We start from the raw sequence: 25,216 nt of genomic DNA on the forward strand, positions 1-25,216 counted from the left end.
TGAGAAAAAATCCTGGTTACGTGCCTGATCACAGGCCCCCTTCCATTCAGCCCCCCCCCCCCCTGATTTAACGCGCGCGACAGGAGGCGGCGCGCTTCCTCCCCGCTTTTTTCCCTTGGGCACCCAATACGGAGCCAAAATCTTCGGCTCACCCATGCCAGCGCCCCCCCCCCCCTACGTTTCACTCGCACATACAGCACGCTGGGCGCGGTCACGATGTTATCGCCCTTGAACTTTATACGAAACATGAGGACCACGATGATGGCAGTAATGCACCTGGACTGTCCGTATAATTGCTACCGCAATAATATACTAAGAGTATCCGGCAACTGAAGTGTCCCGTGGCCTATTACTTTCCACAATAGGAAAAGTAGTAACAAAATCGAACTTTCACCATGCGACAATTTTCTGCCCCGGCACAATGTCTTTTTTTCTATTGTGGGGCGGGGTCACGGAAATGAGAAAACACAAAGGAAAGCATGTTGGTCACAATCGAATGTCTACTTTGGGCACCTAATGTGGCTGCTTAAGGAATACCGAAGAAAACGTGAGAGTTGTTGAGTTGAGTTGTTGTAGGCTACTGGTGGGATTAGCCTTGCAGTTGCTGCCGGCAATTGCACCACCGTAGCGACACTTAAAATAAATAAATGACATAATCAGACACAGACCTCACAATTACAAATGGTCGCTCCTCAGTTCGCCATGCGGAGGCCAAATCCGTGTCCTGTAGGTAATTTAAAAGAAGGCGAGAGACCTCCTTCCTACACAACCGGTTCCCGCGCGGGAAAACAATGTCCTGAAGAGAACTGTGAGGAACTCCTGTCTTCTTGAGGGCCCCGAATAACACCCTCCTTTCCGCGTTATACACGGCACAGCACAGTCTTCTTCAACCCCGTGCAACTAAAGATCACCGAAAAGAAAACGTGAGACGCTTGGTCCACAAAGAACCATACGTATACTGCTCGATATCGTACGCTGGTGAGACAAAATTTTCCGGAGAGGTTGCGCTCAGGCGAACGCGTCGCAATCCCTCGAGTCCTCGCAGAAGGGTTGCCAGGTATTCGAAAAAGAAAGGAGCCGAAAAATTCCAACCAACTGCAGGCTAACAGCTTCGTTTCAAGAGTCAGTTCATTGCGCCTTCTATGCACCAATGGAGGTGCCAAAGCAACATGCCGTTGGGCGCTAACAAAGCATGGAAGTTCAACTCACCGCGACACGATATCGAGCGAATTCATTTGCCCCATCAAGGACACCAGCGTCTGATCGTTCGCTTGCGCAGTCACGCGAACGGTGGCACGTTCGAACCATCGTGTTCGTCCATCCAGGTGCCCAGCTCCGTAGGCTTTCGCGGGACGGTCCGGCACAACGTGTCGACATGTGCGCGGGCGAAAAAGCAAGAGGCTGCTCCATTTGTCGCCCGAGTAACCCCGTCGTTAGGTGATGTTAACATCTCAACATTCGCGCCATCCTCTCGTTCTATTACGGAACTGCACCGGCCGCCGCCGGTGCCTAGCTACGCGAGCAAGCCGGATTACAGGACACACGAGAGCCATGCTCTAGGTAAGCAACATCAGGGAACGCATGGAAGTCCAGCGTCCCCACAATCTGTCTATGTCAGTGCCCTTCAAATTATTTTCCACGACCTGTTCAATAAAAAATGAAACCTTTAAAATTTATCCATTGCTTTGTCGAAGCGAACTTGGTCCGCATGCTTTCCTCAAGCACAGCAGCTGACGCTTTAGCCTGCTGCGCCACGACTGTGTTTAACGCAAAACCATTCTAGGGCTACTTCCCTCGGAAATATCTCCGTCTGCCTGTTTGTCTGCAATGCGTGGCATGATGCGCTGCATAGGCATACATAAAGTCCTATAAGGTTATATTATGAGAATGCCTTATGACTACGTATGTCTACTGTGATTTATGATTATGACTACATATTATGAGTACGTTTAGTGCGTGCAAAGTATATTATCATCATCAGCCTATATTTATGTCCCCAGCAGGACGAAGGTCTCTCCTAGTGATCTCGAATTACCGTATTCTTCCACTAACTGATTCGAACTTGCGGCTGCAAATTTCTATATTTCATTACCCCACCTAATTCTCAGCCGTCTTCGACTGCGCTTCTGCTTATTTGGCATGAATTCTGTACCTTTAATGGTCCACCGGTTATCTTCCCTATGCCACACATGGCCTGGCCAGCTCCATTTTTTTCCTTGATGTCAACTAAAATATTCGCAATCGCCATTTGCCCTCTAATCCACACCGCTAAATTCCTGTCTCTGAAACGCTACGCCTAACTTCTGTCGTACCATCGCTTTTTGAGTGGTCCTTAACTTCGTCTCGAGCTTCTTCCTTAACCTTCAGGTTTCTGCCCCATATATTAGCATCAGTAGAGTTCAACGATTGTACATTTTTCTTTTCAACGACAGTGGTAAGCTCCTGCAGTCAGGATTTCATAGTGTCTGCCGTATGCGCTCCAGCCCATTTTTATTCTTCTGTAAATTTCTTTCTGATGGTCAGGGTCGCCCGTGAGAAATTGACCTAGACAAACGTACTCCTCTACAGACTCTACATGCTAACTGGCGATCATGAATTCTTCTTTCCTTGCCAGGCTATTGAACATTACCTTTGTCTCCTGGATATTAAGCTTCAACCTCACTCTTGCACTTTCCCGGTTAAGGTCCTCAATCTTTTGTTACAGTTCAACTCCAGTGTTGCAGACAGGAGAGTGTGATCTGCAAACCGAAAGTTGCTAAGACATTCGCCGTTGATCCTCAATACTAAGCCTTCTCAGTCTAATAGCTTGAATACTTCTTCTAAGTATCCAATGATTACGATAGGAGAGTTCGTGTCTCCTTGCCTGAATTTCCGGTTTTTCTCTTTCTTTATTATTTGCGGAGAGTCAAGGCAGCTGTCGGATCTTTGATGTATTGACGTATGCCTCCTGAACTCCTTAATTATACAATGCCTCCATGACTGCTGGTATCTCTACTGAATAAAATCTTTTTAATAATCGTGAAAGCCTTGTAGACAGGTTGATTTTACTCCGTTAATTTGTCAATTACCTGATAAATGAGATGGATGTGATCTAGTGTTGAATATCCCTTCCTGAAGGCAGCATGTTCCCTTGGTTGATTGAAGTATTGCCCTGATTTATTGGAACTTATTTTAGTGAATAATTTATAAAACAGTGAAAGCAAGCTAACTAGCGTATAAGTCTTCAATTATTTAACGTGTCGTTTCTTACGGATTAATATAATTTTGGCAGTTTTCGAGCTCTCTGGTGCACTTGAAGTCGTGAGGCATTGCGTGTAAAGGGCCGCAAGCTTTTGAAACATAACATCTACTCCGTCTTTGATTAAAGTGACTGTTATTCCATCTTTATCTGCCGCTTTTCCCGGGACATATCGTGCAAGAGCATTCTAGCTTCATCGCCAGTTATATAAAGAGTATCCAGTTCATCGTTACTTCCAACGAAGGTAGCATGGCTGCTCTAGGTACTGTAGATGTCGCTCAAAGAAGAAGAAAATAAACTTTATTAAAAAGAATGGTCCGGCAGTTTTGATTGTGGTGGCCTCAAGTAGCACCTCAAAGTCCTTGGACTCGGGAGGCATCTTCGGTTTGCCGGACGGCCCCGATGTCGCTAAAGATATCTTTTGCTGCTTTTACTATATTACCAAAATTGCTGATGATATTACCCTATTTTTACTGCATACATGTTACCCTGTCCAATGCGAAATTTTCCCGTTGATTTAATGCTGCGGCCATTTCTTTACTGCTGCATCGTTCTTTCCCGCGTTTTTGTTTTGAATATCCTTTACATTATTCATGTTCATCAGTTTTGATAGTTCAGCTAACGCTATCTGATCTCTGAAGTTGGACACTTTCACGCTCTGTCGTTTCTTTATTTTAGGGCCTTTGTTACTCGGGAGAGCTTACCTACTGGTTGCCTTGAAGCCTTACCTCCTACTTGAGTTGCTGCTTCTGAAATCAGCCTATTTACGGTTGCATTCCTCATCTCAATGGTATCTTCATCTTCCTGTTGTAAAGTAGCATATTTGTTTGCTAGCACTAGCATGAATTCCTCTGTTTTTGTTATTACTGCGTCTATGTTTGCCCGTTTCTTCTTGACTAATTTTGTTCAAGGTATATATACGTGTATATTTACTTAGGTTCAATGAAATCTAAAAAACATATCTATGATGTGGATCATACATTCACAGATGATAGTCAGGTCCGCGGCTTGGGTGTAGCCCCACTTTTGACAAGCGGTGGCACCTTGATGAGTACAGTCAGGCATTCGCAGCTGGCAGTGCAATAGATCAATTAGCAATATACACAGCACACCCTACTCAGTATAAGTACTTTGCCGTACTACACGCAGAAGTAAGTATTAAACTAGGCAACCTTGCCTGGCAGCAGTCTCCTGCTGAGGATGATGTTTACTGGCATACCTTTTGAAGTGTGGCGGTGACAGAACGGTCACCTAACCTTGCTTGATTTAATCAGGTTTTACTACACTTATCGCTACCTGGCCATGGCAGCTGCCGGCGCTATACCGTGGCGTCGTAGTAAGCTGACTAAGCTGGCCCACACGTCGTCGGTATCTTTTGCCGAGAGCTGCCTGTTGCTGAGGGTATGATGCTGGTAGGTTGAAGGAAACGAGAAATGGGTTAATTCCAAAGCGTTATGTGGCTCGTAAGGCGGAAAATCCAGCTTTGTCGGCATTGGCGTGGCCACACGATGGCTCGGAAAGGCTACGAACCCTTGACCTTTGGTGAGCGACAAATCCACAACCTTTGGTGTTAATTAATGTGAAGTTAATTAAGGCACAGTTATTTAGGATAGAGTTAGGACATTAGAATCCACTACCTTTGGTGGAGGTTGAACCCAGGGCACCTGGTGTTAATTAAGGCAAAGTCAAGGTACATTTAATTAAAATAGAGTTAATAGGGACTCGAGTTAAAAGCCTTTGGTGTAAGTCAAACATAGGACATTTGGTTTTAATTAGGGTTCAGTAATTAAGAAGCAGCGAATTAAGGTAGGGTTAATTGAGACATGTTTAATTAAGAAAACGTTCGTTACGACACTCGAACTCATGACCATTGGTGGGAGTTGAGCCCACGACCTTTGATGTTAATTATTGAAACTTAATCAAGGTAGCGTTTATTAAAATAAAATTAATTAAGGTGCTCGAACAGACGACCTTTGGTGGTAGTCGTACTCATGACATTTGCTGGTAATTAAGGCGGAGTTATTTAGCGCGTATTTAATTAAGGTAGAGTTAATTGCGGCACTCGGACCCACTATCTCTGTTCGGAATCAAACCCTCATCATTTGGACCTTGTCGAAACAAGAACTAGGTTTCCCAAGAACTAGTTATGAAACACCACATATCATCATCAAGAACTAGTTACTGAAGGACTGAAAGGGCAGAGGCATCGCGTATTTATTACAATGCTTTCGCATTCATCCACGTACAAGTAAATGCCCCTTGAATTTTTTTACATATTTGCACAACTGCCTCCAGATAAGGGAACACACTCCGCGTCGGAGCACATTACATATCAGCGCTACACGTCTGAGCACACACATCAGTAGACCCCTCGTTGCACCAAAGGCGTGCGCTTTTAAAACAGTTCCTTCCCTTGTTCCCTACGCAAGGGAATTCGATGACTTTGCTGCAGCCAATCAGTCGAGTCGTACTGTTCGCAGAGCTCCGCCTATGGTGTCCAACCTTCGAAACTGCTTCCGAATCGCTGGCAAGGCACTCTGAAAATAGGCGTTCACGCTGTTTCTACGAAAGTCATCGACACTGGTTCCTTGTTCTACTTGACACTCAGCTTTTCAGGGTCACGAGACTGGCCTTCGCGGTCGTTACCGCTTCCGTGGAAGGCGGCAGTTGTTGCCGCCTCGAAGAGAGCTTTTTTGTTGTTTTTTGCCCAACACAGTCGTTGCCGCGCCCCGTCGCCGTGTAGTCGGACGTTAATGAAGGGAGGGGCTGCCTCGTGGGAAGCACCCAAAAAATGCGCATTGCCGTTTTGGGACACAACAGTGGGCAACAACGACGACTACGCCAACGGTGTTAGAATTTTCTTTTGTTTAGGCTTTAACTGACACTTTTCCTCTTCAAATAAGAATTCTTTTAAGCTACCTCCTGCCACCCGGATCGTGGCCTGTTACTTGAAATGAAGATCATCATCATAATCATCAAACTACACACGAGGGCGACGTACGCCGTGTCGCACTATGCAAGGCATCTTCTGCTGGTTAAAAGGAACAGCACCCTGACAACTATTAAACGCATCTCGCACGTTGCAATTTCTTAACGATATTATTTCCCTCCTGCTGAGGCAGGCGTCCGTGATGATTGGAGAATATAGAGCTTCTGTGGTAAAGTTACTTCGTTCGAATGCGGCCATCCGACAACTTTATATCTATTGCAATTTTTGCTCATCGTTGGAGAATGTCTCGTATTTCAAGGCAATTTTCTTGGAATTCTTAGCACTGTGAATAAGTTTATTGATTGGGAATTGAGAGCGGCTAACGCGTCGCCAAAACGAAAGCAACGAGTCCTAGCATGAGCGGCGAAGCCGTGCCTAGCGCTGGAGATGATGATTGGCCAGCGCTCGTCATATTGAAATCAGTACACTACACTATTTTTCACTCCTTACTTTATTTTTGACGTATTCTTGATTTCTAGTCAAAATGAAACGTATTTGTCCTAATAATGGTAGGTCAGCGCCCGGCCCGGATCACATTAACAACAAGGCTCTCAGAAACCTAGAGGACGCATCGATCGAGTTTCTCACAGATGAGATAAATCGGATTTGGGAGGAGGGAATTGTACCGGAAGAGTGGAAGTTGGCGAAGGTCATACTAATCCCAAAGCCCGGTAAACCGCCGGGCTTGGACAATCTCCGCCCCATCTCACTGACGTCATGTGTAGGAAAGGTGGCCGAGCACGCCATCCATAACAGAATTGCCGAGTATATCGAGACCAACGACCTTTTCCCTCACAACATGACAGGCTTCAGGCCAGGCCTCTCCACCCAGGACGCCATGAAGCTTATCAAGATACAAATCCTGGAACGCTGCACTCGGGACACGAGAGCCATCCTTGGTTTGGACTTGGAGAAGGCCTTTGATAACATCCGTCACGAGTTCGTTCTCGACGCCATCTCCAAACTCGACCTAGGCTCGTCCTTCCATGCCTTTGTCAGATCTTTCTTGAGCAAACGATGCGCCATCCTCAAGGCTGGAGATTTGGAATCGGAGAAAATGGAGCTGAGCAGAAGAGGCACCCCTCAGGGGTCAGTCATCTCACCGCTCCTGTTTAACATCGCAATGGTCGACCTCTCAAGGTACCTAGGCAAGGTCCAGGGCATCGGTCACATGATCTACGCAGACGATATCACTGTCTGGTGCGCGGGTGGCAGTGACGGACAAGTCGAAGCCGCTTTCCAGGAAGCTGTCGACACTACAGAGCCCTTTCTAACCGACACGGGGCTCCGGTGCTCCCCAAAGAAATCAGAGCTCCTTCTCTACAGCCCAACTAGAAAGGGCCGCAAGCCACAGAACTGGAAACCCCCTACTGAAATTGACATTAATCTCTACACCAAGTGCGGAGATCCCATTCCCAAAGTCGCGTCCATTCGAATCTTGGGAATGACACTCGAAGGGGCGGGCACGAATAGCATCACCATTCACAAACTGGCAAAAAAGAAGGATAGCGTCATCGGTCTAATCAGGCGGGTAGCCAACAGAAGGAAAGGCCTGAGCGAAGAGAATCTGATAAGGCTAGTCCACGCTTTCTTGTTATGCCATTTCACGTACGTAGCGGCCATGCACGTCTGGAAGAGGGCCGAGCGAGACAAGCTAAATGCCATGATAAGGAGGGGGATCAAGAGCGCACTCTGACTACCAAACTACACACGCTCCGACCGACTCCTGCAGTTGGGTATTCATAATACCCTCGAAGAAATTGCAGAAGCACAAGAAAGGGCACAGATTCTCAGGCTTTCCGGCACCAGGGCAGACAGACGACCCCTAACAGAGATGGGCGTTCCCCCGGCCACTGTCGAAGACGCCTATCAGGGCCTTCCAAAAGAGCAGAAAGATAGAATCATCATATCGCCCGCCCCACGCAATATGCATCCCCAGCGCAACGTAGAAAGAAGGAAGGCCAGGGTGGTGGCGCTCCTACGCCGCGCGACAGAACTCCCTGGCGGCAGCTGCTTCGTTGACGCGGCCCAGTATGGCAACAGCAACAATTTCACGGTAGTGTCGATCAACCACAGGGGTTCGACCGTTAATGCCGCTTCGGTACGAAGCACGTCCTCGCGTGCGGCCGAGCAAGTGGCCATTGCCTTGGCCCTCCTGGACGACAAACATCCCAATATCTTCAGCGACTCCAGGGCAGCCATCCGCTCCTTCAGCGTTGGCGCTGTGTGTAAGGAAGTCTGTCGCATCCTCGACGGCAAAATCATCGCCACCCACACTCTCACGTGGTTCCCCGCTCACATGGGATCCATCATAGGAGGCCCCACAAACCTCAACGAGCTGACCCACTCCAAGGCGCGAGGTCTCGCTTTCCGCGACCACGGAGAACTCCAACGCCGGCCCGCAGTGGGGGAGAACAGAGATCAACCGACCACATACAATGAAATTGCGCAGCACTTCTATCTCGGCAGGAGAGACTTTCCCCTTCCACACAAGAAGTTAAATAGAGCGCAGGCATTGACCCTCAGATTATTGCAAACAGGCTCGTATCCCAGCCCGGCTTTATTCCACAAGATTTATCCCGACACCTATGCCACTAGTTCTTGCAGGCACTGCAATGACATCGCTAGCCTAGACCACATGCTCTGGCTTTGCCCCTCGTTACGAGGCACAGAACAAATCAATGAAGACAAGTGGCTCTCCGCTATCAAGAGCCCCGATGCCGGGGCGCAACTATGGGCTGTCCAGAGGGCCCACGATGCGGCGGTCGGGCATGGCCTGACTGTCCCAACGTGGGAGCGGCCCACAGCGCGCTGAGTCGCGTACCTCAGGACCTTTATTAAAGTTTTGCATCCATCCATCCTAATTCAATTTGATTCTTAGCCATTCCCCTGTTCTGGGTGTGCAGAATCAATGAAGGGAAAATGAAACCAAGCATCTGTGTGCCTGTCCACTGCAACACGTCACAACATGTCAAAATTCGACGAAAGCGTGCATGACGGCAATAAGACAGAGGCCCGGAAGAATTGTTGAGCAGGGAAAGAACATCTTCGCTTCCCCACCAAGCGTGACTCTTCACTAGGTGGCGAGGCCTATGCTGATTCCTAAACGCGAAGCAGAAAAGCCATTTTCGGTGGCAATGAGAAGCGACTACCGTGCTGAACATTACGCTGAAAAACTAAAAGTGAAACGACGTCGCGTGCTTGCCTTGAACCATGAAGAACGCGATGAGTACCGAAATCACAAGCGCCAAACAAAACAGCAACGTTTGGCAGCCATGCGCCGCAAAGGTGTCTAACGACCATCGCTTATCCCTACTACCTTTTGCTTGTCATCTCTACCTATTTATGACGTCGCGCTTAACGATCGCGCCAGCTAACCGTCAAATTTCACCTTACAGAGCTTCAGACGTCACGATATACTGTTCGTGAACCGAAAATATAGGTTCTTCAGTCATAAGGTATTGTTGGGCTAGCTGGTTCAATGGCAGCAGCGGTACCAGTCACCAGGGACAAGCACAAAAAAAAAGGAAACAAGGCGATCAAAGGATGCCTTGTGATCGTCTCAATCTTCCTGTTTGTCCATCGTGTTCTCTGGCGCCGTTTGCTGTCCTGCTCCTCAGAATGCATGTGCCTTCAAGTACATGCAGTGTGCTAGACCATTGGGCAACATGAGAGCTTCAATCAAATTGGTATTGTTAAAATCTTTATGGGAATGCACAGACGGCGATAAATCTTGCCTCTGGCCTCGCAGGAGCCCAACTAAGAAAGTTGAGCATCCAAGCTTGTCTTCCATTGAACGGAGTCTTCATTCATTAACGTTGTCCTCCGCTATCATAGCAGCCGCTTTGCTGCCAATCATCATGGCGGCTGCGTTAGTATTGCCGGTTAGAATTTCGGGCATCACGGAGACGTCAGCCACTCGCAGACCGGTCACGTTTCCTCGGACCCTGAATGCAATGAAATAGCAAATTTATAAATATGCAAAGGAAAATATTGTGCAAGTAGATGAAAAAGTTCACTGCACTAACAAAGAACGAACCTAATCATTCGTTTTTTTTTCTTTGCTTTCCGCCATTCAGTGCTTCACGCTGCAAAAATCACGCCAAGAGCTTATAACTAACTGGGCTAAATGGCTATTCTTATACAATGCAGGTCTAATATGTGTTGCCTAATGAGAGCAGCTTCTTTTCTTTCTTTTTTTTTGTAAGTCAGCCTTACCGAATTACTCTGTCGCTATGCGGTAAAGCTTACAAACACCGCGAATGCAGTTTTGGTATCTTGTCCGATTCCACCACGCAGGCAACTTTCGGCACAATTTCCTGTTTAAAAAAAGACGTGTGTTACAATTGAGTAAGTAACGTAATCAGACATTGTGAACTACGGTTAATTCCTTTAAAATCTTCCTACGGCAGACCTAATTGACGTGTGCTCAATGCATTCGCTGTTCCCTAAGCTCTGCCGAGATGATGATGATAAAAAACTTTATTTATCCCTCTTTAAAGGGAAGGGGGCAATGGAATAGAGGGTGGGGGGAGGAAGTACTTGAAGTAGGCCTCCTGTATCCTCTCAGCCCACTCCAGGATAGCCTCCTGAAGATCGGGCCTCGAGCTGCGCAAGGCAGCCTCCCACTGCTCCTCACCAGATATTAATTGCTTGAGGAAAGGAGGAAGGGGGTGCTTAGGGCACCCCCTTCCTCCTTTCCTACATGACGTGGTTTAAGTCTGCTTTGGGAGAGACACAGGATTTACAAGAGGGAGAAAGGTAACTGGTGGGATGAATGCCGTGGAGGAGGTAAGGGGACGGAAAGGTGCGAATCTGCAGCTATCGCCACAGAATTTCACACCTACGCGGGGATTTGCCCATCAGTGGCGGAAAGGTTAAACGGTCTAATCGGTAGTGTGTGCAGTTGTCGTGGTAGGTAATAAGTTGATCCCGACAGATGCTGCCACTAAAGCGGTTGCTATTGAGATCACCATAGGGGTGAGGCGAGTGGGTGCTAACTGGTCAAGACCAAATTATGTGACGAAGGCCAATTTTAGGATCGAAATAACGAAAGTTGGGCCCATAGAAATGAATGGACGCCGGCCGAGACATCCAACTCGGATCGAATTTACCGAAATATCGAAGTAACTGCCGTGAAATGAACGGAGGTCCACTGTAGTAGGTTCGGTACACTATATTAGTGCCTATGTGCACACGATAAGCCATTTCACTGTTCTCGACAACGGTTTGAAGTCTTATCGTGCTGCTTGCCTCAGAAGTGACTTATGATGTTCTTTGATAACGCAGCTTCGGTACCTTTTAAATACTACGAAGTGTACTGCGCGCTACCAGAAGCTGAACATATATTTCATTAAATGCACTCTAAACGTTACGTACAGTAACTACTTTCTCATTATTGACTACACTAGAAACACGGTTTTGGCCTAATTTAATATACACGCACAAAAGCGCGTGATCATGCGTGCAAAAAAATTGAGCCATGATGGCAGCTTTATAACACTGATGAAAATTCCTTGTACACGCCGTTGGTTTCCTAGTAGCTATAGTGGTAATGTTAGTGGCTATAGTGGTATAGTAGCACGAGGTCGGGGGATTGAATCCAGGCCACGGCGGCCGCATTTCGATGGGGGCGAAATGTGAAATCACCAATGTACATTGCTTTAGGTGCACGTTAACGACCCTTAGGCGGTCAAATTTATTCCGGAGCCCCGCAGTATGGCGTGCCTCATAATCAAACCTTGGTTTTGGCAATTAAAAACCCCTTAATTTATTTTTAATCGTTTAAACATTCCTTTTAATTCAATCTTTTTCTTTTCTTGTCTGATGGGATAATTTCTATACTTGAGTATAGTGAAGAGTGACATACGGGACAAAGTAGGGCGAGACAGGCGATGAAAACCACTATTGACAACTGTGAACGTTTTTCTTTCTTTTTTTGAAAATTTCGCTGCAGCAGGACAATGCGTGCATATGTCCAAGACAACCGCAAACCGGCAACAAAAAGCGCAGGAGCAAACAAAAAAGGAAGAACAAATACATAAGCCAAAATTACATACAGGGCACGCAAAATCTCTTCATGGAACGTGATAATTGGGAAGCATGTGTACGCAATCAACTGCGCTCAACTGACACAAAAGGCATAAAAAACAAAAGAGAACTTAATGAACTAACTTAGCTGTCATCATCATCTTCTTCTTATTCATCATCATCATCATCATCATCATCCTAGTTACGCCCACTGCAGGGCAAAGGCCTCTCCCATACTTCTCCAACTACCCCAGTCATGTACTAATTGTGGCCATGTTGTCCCTGCAAACGTCTTAATGTCATCCGCCCACCTAACTTTCTGCCGCCCCCTGCTACGCTTCCCTTCTCTTGGAATCCAGTCCGTAACCCTTAATGACCATCGGTTATCTTCCCTCCTCATTACATGTCCGGCCCATGCCCATTGCTTTTTCTTGATTTCAACTAAGATGTCATTTACCCGCGTTTGTTCCCTCACCCAGTCTGCTCTTTTCTTATCCCTTAACGTTACACCCATCATTCTTCTTTCCATAGCTCGTTGCGTCGTCCTCAATTTCAGCAGAACCCTTTTCGTAAGCCTCCAGGTTTATGCCCCATATGTGAGTACTGGTAACACACAGCTGTCATAAACTTTCCTTTTGAGGGATAGTGGCAACCTGCTGTTCATGATTTGAGAATGCCTGCCAAACGCACCCCAGCCCACCTTTAATCTTCTGATTATTTCAGTCTCATGATCCGGATCCGTGGTCACTACCTGCCCTAAGTAGATGTATTCCCTTACCACTTCCAGTGCCTCGCTACCTATCGTAAACTGCTGTTCTCTTCCGAGACTGTTCAACATTACTTTAGTTTTCTGCAGATTAATTTTCAGACCCACCCTTCTGCTTTGCCTCTCCAGGTCAGTGAGCATGCATTGCAATTGGTCTCCTGAGTTACGAACCAAGGTAATATCATCAGCGAATCGCAAGTTCGTAAGGTATTCTCCATCAACTTTTATCCCCAATTCTTCCCACTCCAGGTCTCTGAATACCTCCTGTAAACATGCTGTGAATAGCATTGGAGAGATCGTATCTCCCTGCCTGACACCTTCCTTTATTGGGATTTTGTTGCTTTCTTTGTGGAGGACTACGGTGGCTGTGGAGCCGCTATACATATCTTCCAGTATTTTTACATATGGCTCATCTACACCCTGATTCCGTAATGCCTCCATGACTGCTGAGGTTTCGACTGAATCAAGCGCTTTCTCGTAATCAATGAAAGCTATATATAAGGGTTGGTTATATTCTGCACATTTCTCTATTACTTGATTGATAGTGTGAATATGGTCTATTGTTGAGTAGCCTTTACGGAATCCTGCCTGGCCCTTTGGTAGACAGAAGTCTAAGGTGTTCCTAATTCTATTTGCGATTACCTTAGTAAATACTTTGTCGGCAACGGACAGTGGGCTGATCGGTCTATAATTTTTCAAGTCTTTGGCGTCCCCTTTCTTATAGACTAGGATTATGTTAGCGTTCTTCGAAGATTCCGGTACGTTCGAGGTCATGAGGCATTATGTATATAGGGCGGCCAATCTTTCTAGGACAGTGTTCCCACCATCCTTCAACAAATCTGCTGTTACCTGATCCTCCCCAGCTGCCTTCCCCCATTGCATAGCTCCTAAGGCTTTCGTTACTTCTTCTGGCGTTACCTGTGGGATTTCGAATTCCTCTAGGCTATTCTCGCTTCCACTATCGCGGAAGATAGAATTAGAAAACCACTTTCTAATTATGAGGCACGCCGTAGTGGAGGACTCCGGAAATTTCGACCACCTGGGGTTCTTTACCGTGCACCTAATTCTAAGTACACGGGTGTTTTCGCATTTCGCCCCCATCGAAATGCGGCCGCCGTGGCCGGGATCCGATCCCGCGACCTCGTGCTCAGCAGTCTAACACCATAGCCACTGAGCAACCACGGCGGGTCCCGCAGGAGTTGTATACGCCTCTTTTAACCTACAGTGGTGCCTTATTTGATCAGTCAAGGTGGACCAATCTGAGCTCGATTATACCGCACGGATGGCACTCGGCTAGAGAACCTGGTATATATGACCTGCACATGTGTGGCCATACATAATTGAGGATATATATATAATTTCTTTAGGAGGGTTCCCGTACAGTGATAAAATAAAAGAAAAGACATTAAAAAAAGAAAAAAGGGGGAAAAAAGGAAGAGAACAGGTGATTTCAACTCGTGACCCTTCGATGTTGCCCGGAAAGATAGCTCAGTCGGTTGGTTCGTCAGGCCCTAGGTTACTTTGAAGCGCCATACCTCCTGCTCCGAGCCTCATATTTACGTGGAAAGGGACTGATGTTGTCCGCGATAGTCTATTTTTGCTGATTGGTTGGAATTTGGATTGGTTTGATTGTTGGAAGGCATACTTTCTTATAAAAATGGCCGTCCGTGGAGAAGAGCGAACTCGAGCGGCTTTAGAGACTACGAAAAGCTTGATCACGTGCTCGGCGTGGATGCCCATAAATCGGGGTTCTTTTTTTAAAAAGTGGCACCGAATCCACACTAACGCATATATATCAGGTCCATAATTTTCGATTCGCACCGCTTCCAAACGCTCACGCTCTAACTTCGTTTTTCCACGGTCTTGAACTTCCGCATTCTTACCCGCCGTGGTTGCTCAGTGGCTATGGTGTTGGGCTGCTGAGCACGAGGTCGCGGGATCGAATCCCGGCCACGGCGGCCGCATTTCGATGGGGGCGAAATGCGAAAACACCCGTGTGCTTAGATTTAGCTGCACGTTAAAGAACCCCAGGTGGTCAAAATTTCCGGAGTCCTCCACTACGGCGTGCCTCATAATCAGAAAGTAGTTTTGGCACGTAAAACCCCAAATATTATTATTATTATTATTAACTTCCGCATTCTTCAACCGCGGATAGCAACCGCATGGAGCTGCCGCAGTGTAAAGCAAGATTCGACTCTTCTGCTGAATACCAACTCCTCAAGTGCTGTCGCAGCGTGTCGTTCAGGCACTGGCCAGCCTTTCCCAAGTAAACACGACGGCAGCCTACTGAAGGGAATTATGCACACGACATAAGTGTAGCGCGTGTGACATGCTGATATTCGTGTTTCCTAGTGCAGTATTGGCTTACTGGACATTTCGTGACGCATCTGAACCGCTGTGGCAGCTTGCGTGGCGCAATAAATAAAACACAAGATCCACCCTATGCTCCCTTAGACTTTTCTTAAGTTGTGCGTAAGCTTGTGCACGTATGGCACAACCTCAAACAGACGCCTCTTCTGCGGGGTACCTACAACGTCTACCACAGGTTCCTTGCGTGGCCGATTAAGCCGAATTTCCGAGACAACTTGAAGGAGCAGACGCGGGAAGCCAGACTGCGGCAACTTCGCTACTTGGTGACCGAAGCTTTCCGTTATCCTGTGCGGGCAGAACTCGAAAAGAGCCGATCTGAAACATCGTATTGCGATTCCCCTTTTAATCAGTTCCGAATATGAGGAATCCAAAGGTAGAACGGCTTTCTTGGGTCTTGGCATGTAAGCCCACCAGATGTGGTCACTTTCATTAATAGGTATGCGAAGGTCTCAAATCTGAATCGGATGGACTTGCCGGAGCTCAAACATAAACGTCAACAAGGAGGAACACCAGCTAAAAGCTTCTACGACCAATGTGGGTTCGGAAAAGCTTAATAAGGCCCCCAACTTCTCTTATTACTGTTAAGTAAGGGACCACATTTGACTGTTTATTAGGTGACAAACTGCGCAGACACGAAGCTCACTGTATAAATACCGAGGAATTCCGCCTGGGATCATTTGAGGCAAGCCGCAATTACACACACAAGCACAAAGACCTCTTACTTAAATAGGATCCCAAACTACATTAACAAAATCACAGGGGGCAAGGAAACCGACCTATGTAGGCTCTGTTCACAGACAGGGACAGTCACAGACATAATGTGGGAATGCACCTCGCTCCCGTTTTCTCATCCCCCGGTCAGCTGCGAGACTGACTGGACCGCCTGGCTCAGGGCCGGGGTCGTCGACCGACAGCTTGTACTGGTGGACTGGGCGGAGAAGGACAAGCAGGCCCAGGGCCTTACTTGAGGCCAATCCCTCCGCCCCCCTTTCCCCCTCCCCCTTTCAATTAAGTTGATCACCACCACTACAGGATCACGGCCTTTGACACGATAAACTTACTCAGAGCTTTTTGCTAATCTAGTTAGCTTATGTTCAACAAAGCCAGCAGCGCAGACGACGGTACAATTGAACGAACAGTGCGTTTGCTCTGTTCGCACCACTTACTGTAGGCTGCGCCGTTCGCGATGCTATCACGCATTTGTGCGCGCATTAGTCCGCTTGTATTTTCGCTGCTGTGTTCACTCACCTAAGGCGCTCGTCCACGACAGCCGAGTCATGTGAACCCATGGGCACTGAGCAACACACGTGCATTCCGGGGTTCGCCATGTGGTGAAACAGGCATTCGATGTACTCCAGGCTCCACCGCGGTCCCGCATCCGCGCAAGGCGGGAAGGTCACATCCCAGGGCTTTGCACCGATGCTCTTCATGGCATTCGTGGTCAGTATGCGATCGATGAAATTCTTGGTGCCTGCGAGCAGGGGACCAGAGAGCCTTGGCCTTCAGCCTTCTGCTCACCAGCGGTGTATGTATGCACGTGATGGTGCAGCCATGTTTTATATACTTATATGCCAGCTCTTATACCAAACCTTAGTGATGTGGTATAAGAGCGAAATTCCTTCGCCCAATAAAAGAGTTATGCATCTCATAATGGTGACCCAAACAGTAGTGCTAGTGAGCGCACCTGTGCTTCGTGTAATCAAACAATTTATCACATTATAAAATCTGGACAGATAATGTTAGTTCACAAGTACATCTAAAGCACGCGGACTTCTTAGTGGAATAGCGCGGGTTGTTCAATGGCTTCACCGATTTCTTACTTTTTTTAAAAATATTTAGTCTGCATACCCTATTCTTGGGTAACAGGGAATGGGCCAATTATTGACCAATACGCCATGTAAGAGTTGGGGTCGTGCATGCCAAAGGGGGTAGCTGGCCCATGCCATCGTCCGACTCATCCACGCCAAGGACGTTGTTGAGGGAGGAATTTCTTCTCACCGAGAAGAGCAGACCTGCGTTTATTTGCAATATCAACATGAAGAGTGGAGAACGTTACATTTCATCAGTCTGGCATGACTGAAACGAAGCACACCGAGGAGCCGAAAATAGCTGCTTAAAACCGCCGTTGTCCTGCCTAAATCCCTAGGCATGACAAACTGCCGTCCAACCTTCGTCCAGGCGGAGCGTCCAAAGTTGTCGAAAGACCCGCGTTGAGAGCGAGGGTTCACACACTCACTCCCGCACCTTTCTTTCACCGAACACGCAGAAAGGAGGGCTTCGTAGACAGCGGTTGTCACGCTTGACTCAAGTTGGCACGCCTTGATTCCTGGGATGACCCAAAGAGCTGGGGGTGCTTTTCAAACGACCGTGGCGGTTACCGGAGTCCGTGAGGGAACGCCGTAGATCACCCTTTTCCAGGAATTTTCTTGCTCCCATAGGTCCATGAAGGCGACAGTGAACCAGCTAACAATATTGGGTCCGCCAAACGTGTCTCGCCTTACCGGTGCCGCAGGTCTGTCCGAGTGTGACGCATTGTTAGCTTCACAAAGCAATTCGACGCAGTGGGCTAGGAGAGGCTAGAAGAGGCTAGAAGGTCACTAACCCTGCCGGCTGGTCGTAACAGCCATAATGGGTATATGTGACTATGATACAAAGAGTATGAAAGCGTTAAATGTGCTTTAATGAAGAAACACGCCAGGGCGGAAGCTGCAGCATTGCGAACAGCATGGAGTGCCGCAGAGGCTTGAGCTTAGAGACTGTGTTCAGTAAACCGCTCTACCCGTCATCAGCCCTACGTCTAATAAAACATCCGTCATACTTCGCTGGGCATACACTTTTCATCAACATTCCTCGCTCAACGAACGTCGTAGATCATCTCCGTCATCATGACACAGAGACCTTATAGTTACCGGCGACGAGGCTGTACTCGTGTCCTCCGATAATGTTGCTTCCTTGCTCAATCAAATAAGCTCCGCCGCGTTCATGTTCCAACATTGTATTCGGTCTGCTTGCTTTTTGTGTTTAATTTCCAGAAGCTTGCAAATATTCAGTCCCGTTATCGTCAGTGCCCCGATGGTCTGGAAAACGCAGCATCCGGTACAGAAAGCCATGTGAGCTCGCCTCGCGCAGATACGCGCTCGTGTCACTTCTCGCGCGTTCGTCGTCGCCTTCTTCCACATCTGGCTCCGATGCCGCTCATCATGCCAGCGTTCCCATACTGCCCCTCGCGTTCGCGCTATTGCTCTCGCGTTCGTTGTCTTTTTCCACAGCTGGCTCCGATGCCGCTCATCCTGCCAAAAAAAGGCAAAGTTTATAGAGCTCATTCAGGCACTCAAACCCACAACCTTCGGTGGGAGTCGAACCCTCGAGCTTATGTGGAAGTCGAATCCACGACGCTGGATGTTAAGGTGAAGTTAATTAAGACACTGTAATTAAGGCACCCGAACTCACGACCAATGACGTTAATTAGAGAGAAGGTAATTAAGGCACAGTTAAGGTAGTATAAGTTAGGACACTCGAACCCACGACCTTTGGTGGGAGAAACGAAGTAAGAAGTAAGAACGCATTTGAATGAGAATGTCCAGTCTCTTGAGCGCGAAGGCTTTCGTCTTCACCCTCTTTGCCGTATGCTAACGAGACTGTCAATTTATTTCCCGTTGAAAGCACTGCCAACTTCTTACTTTCTGCGGCACCACTATGTACCAACTGCGTGCTCCCAAGCTGCTATTGCAAATTACAAACGCTTGCAGTCTCGCATCGCTTACCAAACTGTGTGTGTGTGTGTGTTTTCTTTTAGTATACCATACGCACTCGCATTCCTACCTGCTATATAACGTGTTGCGCAACACAAGACGAACGCACTACCAGTTTAAGGTAATTTCGTTGGCCGTCTTCGGGATTGGGATAATGAATGCGAAGGCATTAAAGAGTAACAGCCAAGAGTCGAGAATGCTGCCGATCTGGTGCGACGAGGGCTTCCCAACAGCGCCTTCCTCTGTGCGCGTACTTGTGCTCGCCCGATGCAAGACTGACTGAAGTGCACGTTCACGCAGTCTTTTTGCAAGGGCAGTGCAAGAAGATGCATCCTGGTCATAATTCCAATGCATTTAGTTGTTCAGAAACGATGACCGACGTGTATATAATATGTTTGTTTAATTGCATTTTTACATAAAATAAACATATACAGGGTACAAGAGAAAAAGGTTGCAGTGACTTTTCTCTTCTTTGCGCTCCAGCGTGTGGACGCCGCGAACATGCACAGCGAGCACCACGGCGTCGAAGCACAAACGGAAAGGGTGCGAACGCGGCGATTCTCTTCTCCACCTCCAGGTGCCTTCCTTCTCCGGCGTTCGCTTCCCTCATCTCTCCGATTTCACAGGCTGGCCATCTACGCGTATGCGTAAAAAGTGGTCATATTCCTTCTTCCCAGGATCCCTGCTCCCTCTAAGGAAGTCACAACTGGTACAGCCACAGGTTGACAAAATAGGCGGCATCAATCACAGAATACATTTTTTTGGCTAGGGCTCACTCTGGGTGTCAGACTCACAAAAATTATATTCGACCAGGCTCACTCGGACTCAGACTCACCAAAATTCTACTCAATCAGGCTCAGTCAGAGTCAGACTCACGGGTCTGTCCGATTCTGAGTGAGCCTGAGTGAGTTGACTCATCTGTTGGTTGACCAACCCAATGGTACAGCGCGTGAAAATAAATGAAAATTTAAAAAAGGACATAGAAAACAGAAAGAGCAATGCAGTGACTATATCGGACGGCGAGACACCTTTGTTGTCAGCTTTCATGAAATACAGACCTGAATGTGTGCGTCTGCGTCGAACACTGCATTCCGGCGCACAGGTCTTGCTTCACAACCGCTACTTCTTTCAGATAGGTCAAGCCAGACGCCAAGTGCTGTCAAAACGGCCATGTCGGAAATAATGGCATCGCCGGTGAGGAGGCTCACCTGAAGGAAACTCCTGTATCTCTATCATATTTGCGTAGGATCAACGAAAAACTCCCATTTTGCAGAATGCTGGCAATATATTTACTTAATGGCTGTTTCCTTTAAAATATTATTTCGCCTTACCAGGTCTTTTTTTACTTGTTCTAGCCTTCTCGTGCCCGCCCCAAATTAATTGATCACATATGTCATGTTTGTGCGAGTTATTTTAACGTGCGTAGGGAAGTAAAGCCATAAAGTGTGTTTCGGTAATATAGTAAAGTTCGCAGTATATAACTAATACTGCTATAAACATTGTAGGCGCCCGGCAAATGCGTGATCATGATCATTCGCGGACATGTCACTCCGGAAGTCACTGGAGGTCGTACTTTTAAGCGTGTTTGTATTCGCAAAGAATCCCGAGAAGCAGGAGAGAAGGCGCATCCAGTGAACGTTTGCACGTCTATGGTGAGTACACGTAATCTGGCTATACTACTCGCAATGAGACCAGCGACATCGACATGAAATGAACATGGAAAGACTCGAAAAAAGCTTCTTGATATTGACGCAGATGCTGGTTCCCTGGCCTTGCCCATCAAAACAGCGCAAAGCCTTGGACTTCCTGTTTTTGTGTATTGAGTCGATTGGTTCGCTGTCTAAACTACGACTCACGCACGTCGTCTCCTCAAAACTGGAATTTTGTTTTCTTTTGCATTTACCGTTTGCCTTCATCGCATCAGATACTTACTGTACTGCTGATGACATCACAGGACCTTAATTTTTTTTCTTTCTTTTCTTGCGCCAACCTTTTTCTAGGGCCTTTCTTCTCCTTCGTCACATTCCTTGGGAAGTAGTATGTAGGCAAAAATACTCTGTCTAAAGCTCTGCATTTTAACCAAAAAGCTTTCTCTCCCTCTATTCGAAATCAAATTTAAATTGTCGTTTATAACCTATCCGGAGGCAGAGCTTGCTGCCCTGCGTGGTGGTATGCAACATGTCCTACAAGACCGACCACGCAAATGGATCATATTCTACGACTCAAAGGCAGCCCTTCAGAGATTGCAGATTGCCTCACGCCACAGCACTCGCGCGAGCATTTGCTACAGAAGATAACAAATGATCACCATCAAGCTTGTGAGAAAGGACACGACGTAACATTTCTGTGGCTGCCATGACATACCGGTATTGCTGGTAATGACTTCGCCGACGAGGCGGCCCAGTCCACCCATGTAGGAATCCGAGTGATTCGGATTCCACTAACAAGAGTCGACGTGACGGCAAGTAAATTTTATGTCCTAGTACAGACGGGTACACAAACTTATTGGTCGTTTCCTAGTTTCCCGAGATGTCAACTACATAAACTTCGTCCTTCTTTGAATCTGTGATTGCCATCACGAATTCCCCGCGCCATTACAACATTGTTAAGCCACCTCTTGAGCGGGGTTGCATTCATCAAAGCATACTCGTTCCAGATTGGAGTGGTCGACACACCTTCATGCGGCCCCTGCGGGAGGGAAGAAACTACTGGACTCGTCCTGTGTTTTTGTTCTATTTGTGACCCTAAGTGTCGTCCACTATGGACTGCATTAAAACGGCTGGACTCCTGACTGTTTTCAGAAGCCAAGGCCCTTGGACGTACGCGTCGCTGGCGCAGAAGGCAACGAAGGCGTTACTGCAGTAGTTGAAGTCGACAGGTCTCTGCAGACGTTTGCAGACTACAAATGTGGGCGCGACCAGTGTTCTCTATCTTCCCTTCTTTGTGGCTTTTCACCCCTTCCCCCAGCTCAAGGTATCAAATCGGACTGGTCTCTGGGTAACCTTTCTTTCTTTCCTTGCTTCTCTCTTTTTCTCCCTTTAGAGATTGTTTGGCAAAACCCTGAGCCTTACTATTACATATTCTGCAGAGTTACAAGCGCCCTTCGTGGAACGCGTGAGCACTGCGGCTTCTTCATCTCTTTCTTTCTTTCTTTCTTTCTTTTTTGTTCCGTCAGTATAGGCATGTTATGGGAAATTTGGCAACTTAAAGGACGCTGCGACAGCCAGCCAGTGTATTCAAATTTTTTCACGTTCTTTATGCAAAAATCTGCACAATTCAGTGGTCTCTGTGAAAATTCCAGAATCAGAAAATGATTACGTTTGCAAATAGCTGTGGACATTCGTCGTTTCGCTTTCAGTTGACACTGCAATTCATGTATGCTTATCGAAAGCTCCCCTATATCGGCTAAGAGTTTATTTTTATGCCGTAGTCACGATGCTACCGTTAATTACGGTTTAGCAGTTGGAGTGAACGGAGCTTTCAGTTCGTTCCAAGCTAGCTGTTCTTGGTGACTACCGAATAGTCCTCAGAGAGCTTCCCATGTACTTAGATTCAGATGCAGGTTAAAGAACTGTAGGTGTTCAAAATTAATTAGGAGACCCTCACTACGGCATGCCTCATCATCAGATCGTGCGTTTGGCACGTAATATCCCAAAATTTAATTAGTTTTAATCCTATACCCTGCACAACAGTTTATTTTCAAATGTAATGAATGCATCCGACATTCTGCCAGCCTCGTGCATGAGCAGCATACCTTCAGCGGCCGCTTTGGCGTCATCTGGGTGTTCCAGCATGTGAAGGTCGATCTCGGGATAGTCAGTGGGGTCAGAGGAATGCAGCGTGATGCGACCACGTGACTTCGGTCGGTTGTGCATAACTGCTACCCTGAAGCCAGGCACATTGTCCTTCGGCCCCAAATAGTTGTCGTAAGCCTGCATTCAGTAAATGCATGGCGCAAAAGCAGTTATTGGGGAGATGTGTTTACTTGTAGCTTCACTAGTGTGCATGCGACTGCTGCCAGTTGGTGGTACTTGGTGCTGTATAGCATTGTTAAATTCAGGCGCAAATGCAATCGACGAGGACGATACGTAGGACGACGAGTTGTCCTTTTTCAACCCTCAAGAAAATATAAGACAGTGTTCAGCATGTGCGACGATGTTGTTCGCGTAATTCTACGTATTTTATACAGACACCCTGTGAACTTCTCACCTGACATTTCTTGTTGATGAATAACTTTCTGCAGACCAAGCAACCAGTCCGAAAGCGTGAGGTGACATATAGACAGATAGAGCTAAGTGGACTCCTTAAGCACCTCTGTGGAAAGAGTATCGAAAGACGTAAAAGGCAAATAGAAGGGAGTCTACGGGGTGTGTAGACATTCTAATGAACTACCAAGTAATTTTATTGCGATAGCAGTTATATGGGCACTCCAGGAGCATTTCTGCCGTCGGCGTCACCATGAGGTTTCGCAGAAAGTCCAGGGGCGATAAAATTGTCGCCGCGCGCAGTATGCTGCATGTGCGAGTGAAAGCGTGCTGGGGAAAGCCGTCGAACGTGGATCAATCTCGCATGCGCGAGCGAAGAAAGGGGGGGGGGGCGGAAACGCGCCCTCTACTGTTGCGCATGCGGCACCGGGTGGCGTATATACAATTGCTAGTAGGTACAGCGGGGCGTGGCACTTGCGGAGACGACGGACGTTTGCGCGCATGCGCGAGTAAGCGAGTGCGAGAGAGGAAATGTGGGGACTTCTGCTCCTTGAATATACGACTCTGCCTATGCTCGCGGAAAACTTTTCTTGGCTATCAAGCGAAGGCTATGGAAACTAAGCGTGCCTCTGTCACCGCTGCTGGATGCAGCCCCGCAATTTTGCTCCCGTTTTCTTACGGGGGAAATAGGAAACAATACTTTTTTTGTTTTTTACAGCATCCAATTTGAAACAATACGTGACATTCACCAGTCAAATATCGGTATTTTTTGTACATTTAGTTTGCTCTTTCGAGTTTTCGCACACCCGAGACCATCGCACGTTTTGCACATTCACCAAACGCAAAATGACGCCCGTATCTTCTGGAGGGTGTTCGTCGCTTGCTGTCCCACCAATCAACTCTCCTCAGAGGCTGTTGACTAACTTTAGCAACTAGACTGTTGAAGCACATAAAAAAAGTTTTTCCAGTGTCTGCGCGGAAACTAAGCGAGCCCCTCTGGAAATCACAACTATCAGCACGTGCAAACAAGTCAGCGAGCTGACTGCTGCGCCGGCTGTACCGACGGCAACGTCGGTGGCGCGTCGTCATACGGCTGCTGCGGAGCTCCGACACAGGGTGCGATGCTGGCTGTTAAGTACTTGGTACATATCGTATGTGAATAAACATTGATTCACGCCGAGTTATTGTATCTGCCTTGACTAGAGAGGTTGTGCGAGGTTGGCGAAACCGGAACCGGTGCCGAGCGCGCCCGGACTACATTGCGTACGGATACAGTCATGTGCAAAAGCTCCACCCCCGTAGCTTTCGCTTCATAGCCAAAAAAAGCTATTAGCGGCTATAGGCACTACGGAGGAGTTAGCGTGCGTTGTATGCGTTTGTCCCTAGGCGTGCCGGCAGAAGTCGCGGGGCGCGGTAGTGATGAATTAGCATCGCAAGTTGGCGGCTGGACGTAATTATATTTATTCAATCGTGCTTTCTACTAATTTTTACTAATTTTTACTCATTATTTCGCGTTATTGGCAGCGCCTCCAGGACACCAAAGCGGCAACGGTAACATCAAAGCTAGAACCCGGACTGGTCCATGGGTTGGGGCTCGCCGAGGCCTGCGCGTGCCAGGAGAGTATAAGATTGGCTGCCCGCGGAAAGCCAATTTTTTATGCAAATCCCCCTTGGCACGCTTCATCCTCCGCGGCCCCAACCCAGGGGCCGTTTTGCTTCCAGCTTTGATACCCCCCTCAAACTTGGATGCCCTGGAGATCCTGCGCCGCCTGCTTTAATATAACCTCAGGTGCTCTCCTGAGGCCTCCGTTTGCTGGTTACATGTGCCCTCCTGGAGCAGTGCTTGTAAATAATGCAATCTATCAT

The 25,216-nt window shown here is 47.5% G+C and overlaps 1 protein-coding gene across 1 annotated transcript in view; it reads right to left on the reverse strand.

Annotated features, from left to right (window-relative positions):
- Positions 1–10,032: 10,032 nt before the first annotated feature.
- Positions 10,033–25,216, reverse strand: part of LOC142570438 (glucose dehydrogenase [FAD, quinone]-like) — a 40,749-nt gene continuing 25,565 nt past the window's right edge. Inside the window, exons 9-11 of the mRNA XM_075678823.1 lie at positions 22,900–23,077; positions 16,642–16,864; positions 10,033–10,174 (exon numbers count right to left, since the gene is read on the reverse strand). Coding sequence (XP_075534938.1) covers positions 10,033–10,174; positions 16,642–16,864; positions 22,900–23,077 — 543 coding nt within the window. The remainder of the gene's footprint in view (positions 10,175–16,641; positions 16,865–22,899; positions 23,078–25,216) is intronic.

The sequence above is a fragment of the Dermacentor variabilis genome, chromosome 2, assembly GCF_050947875.1.
Source record: "Dermacentor variabilis isolate Ectoservices chromosome 2, ASM5094787v1, whole genome shotgun sequence".
Classification (NCBI taxonomy): Eukaryota; Metazoa; Arthropoda; class Arachnida; order Ixodida; family Ixodidae; genus Dermacentor; species Dermacentor variabilis.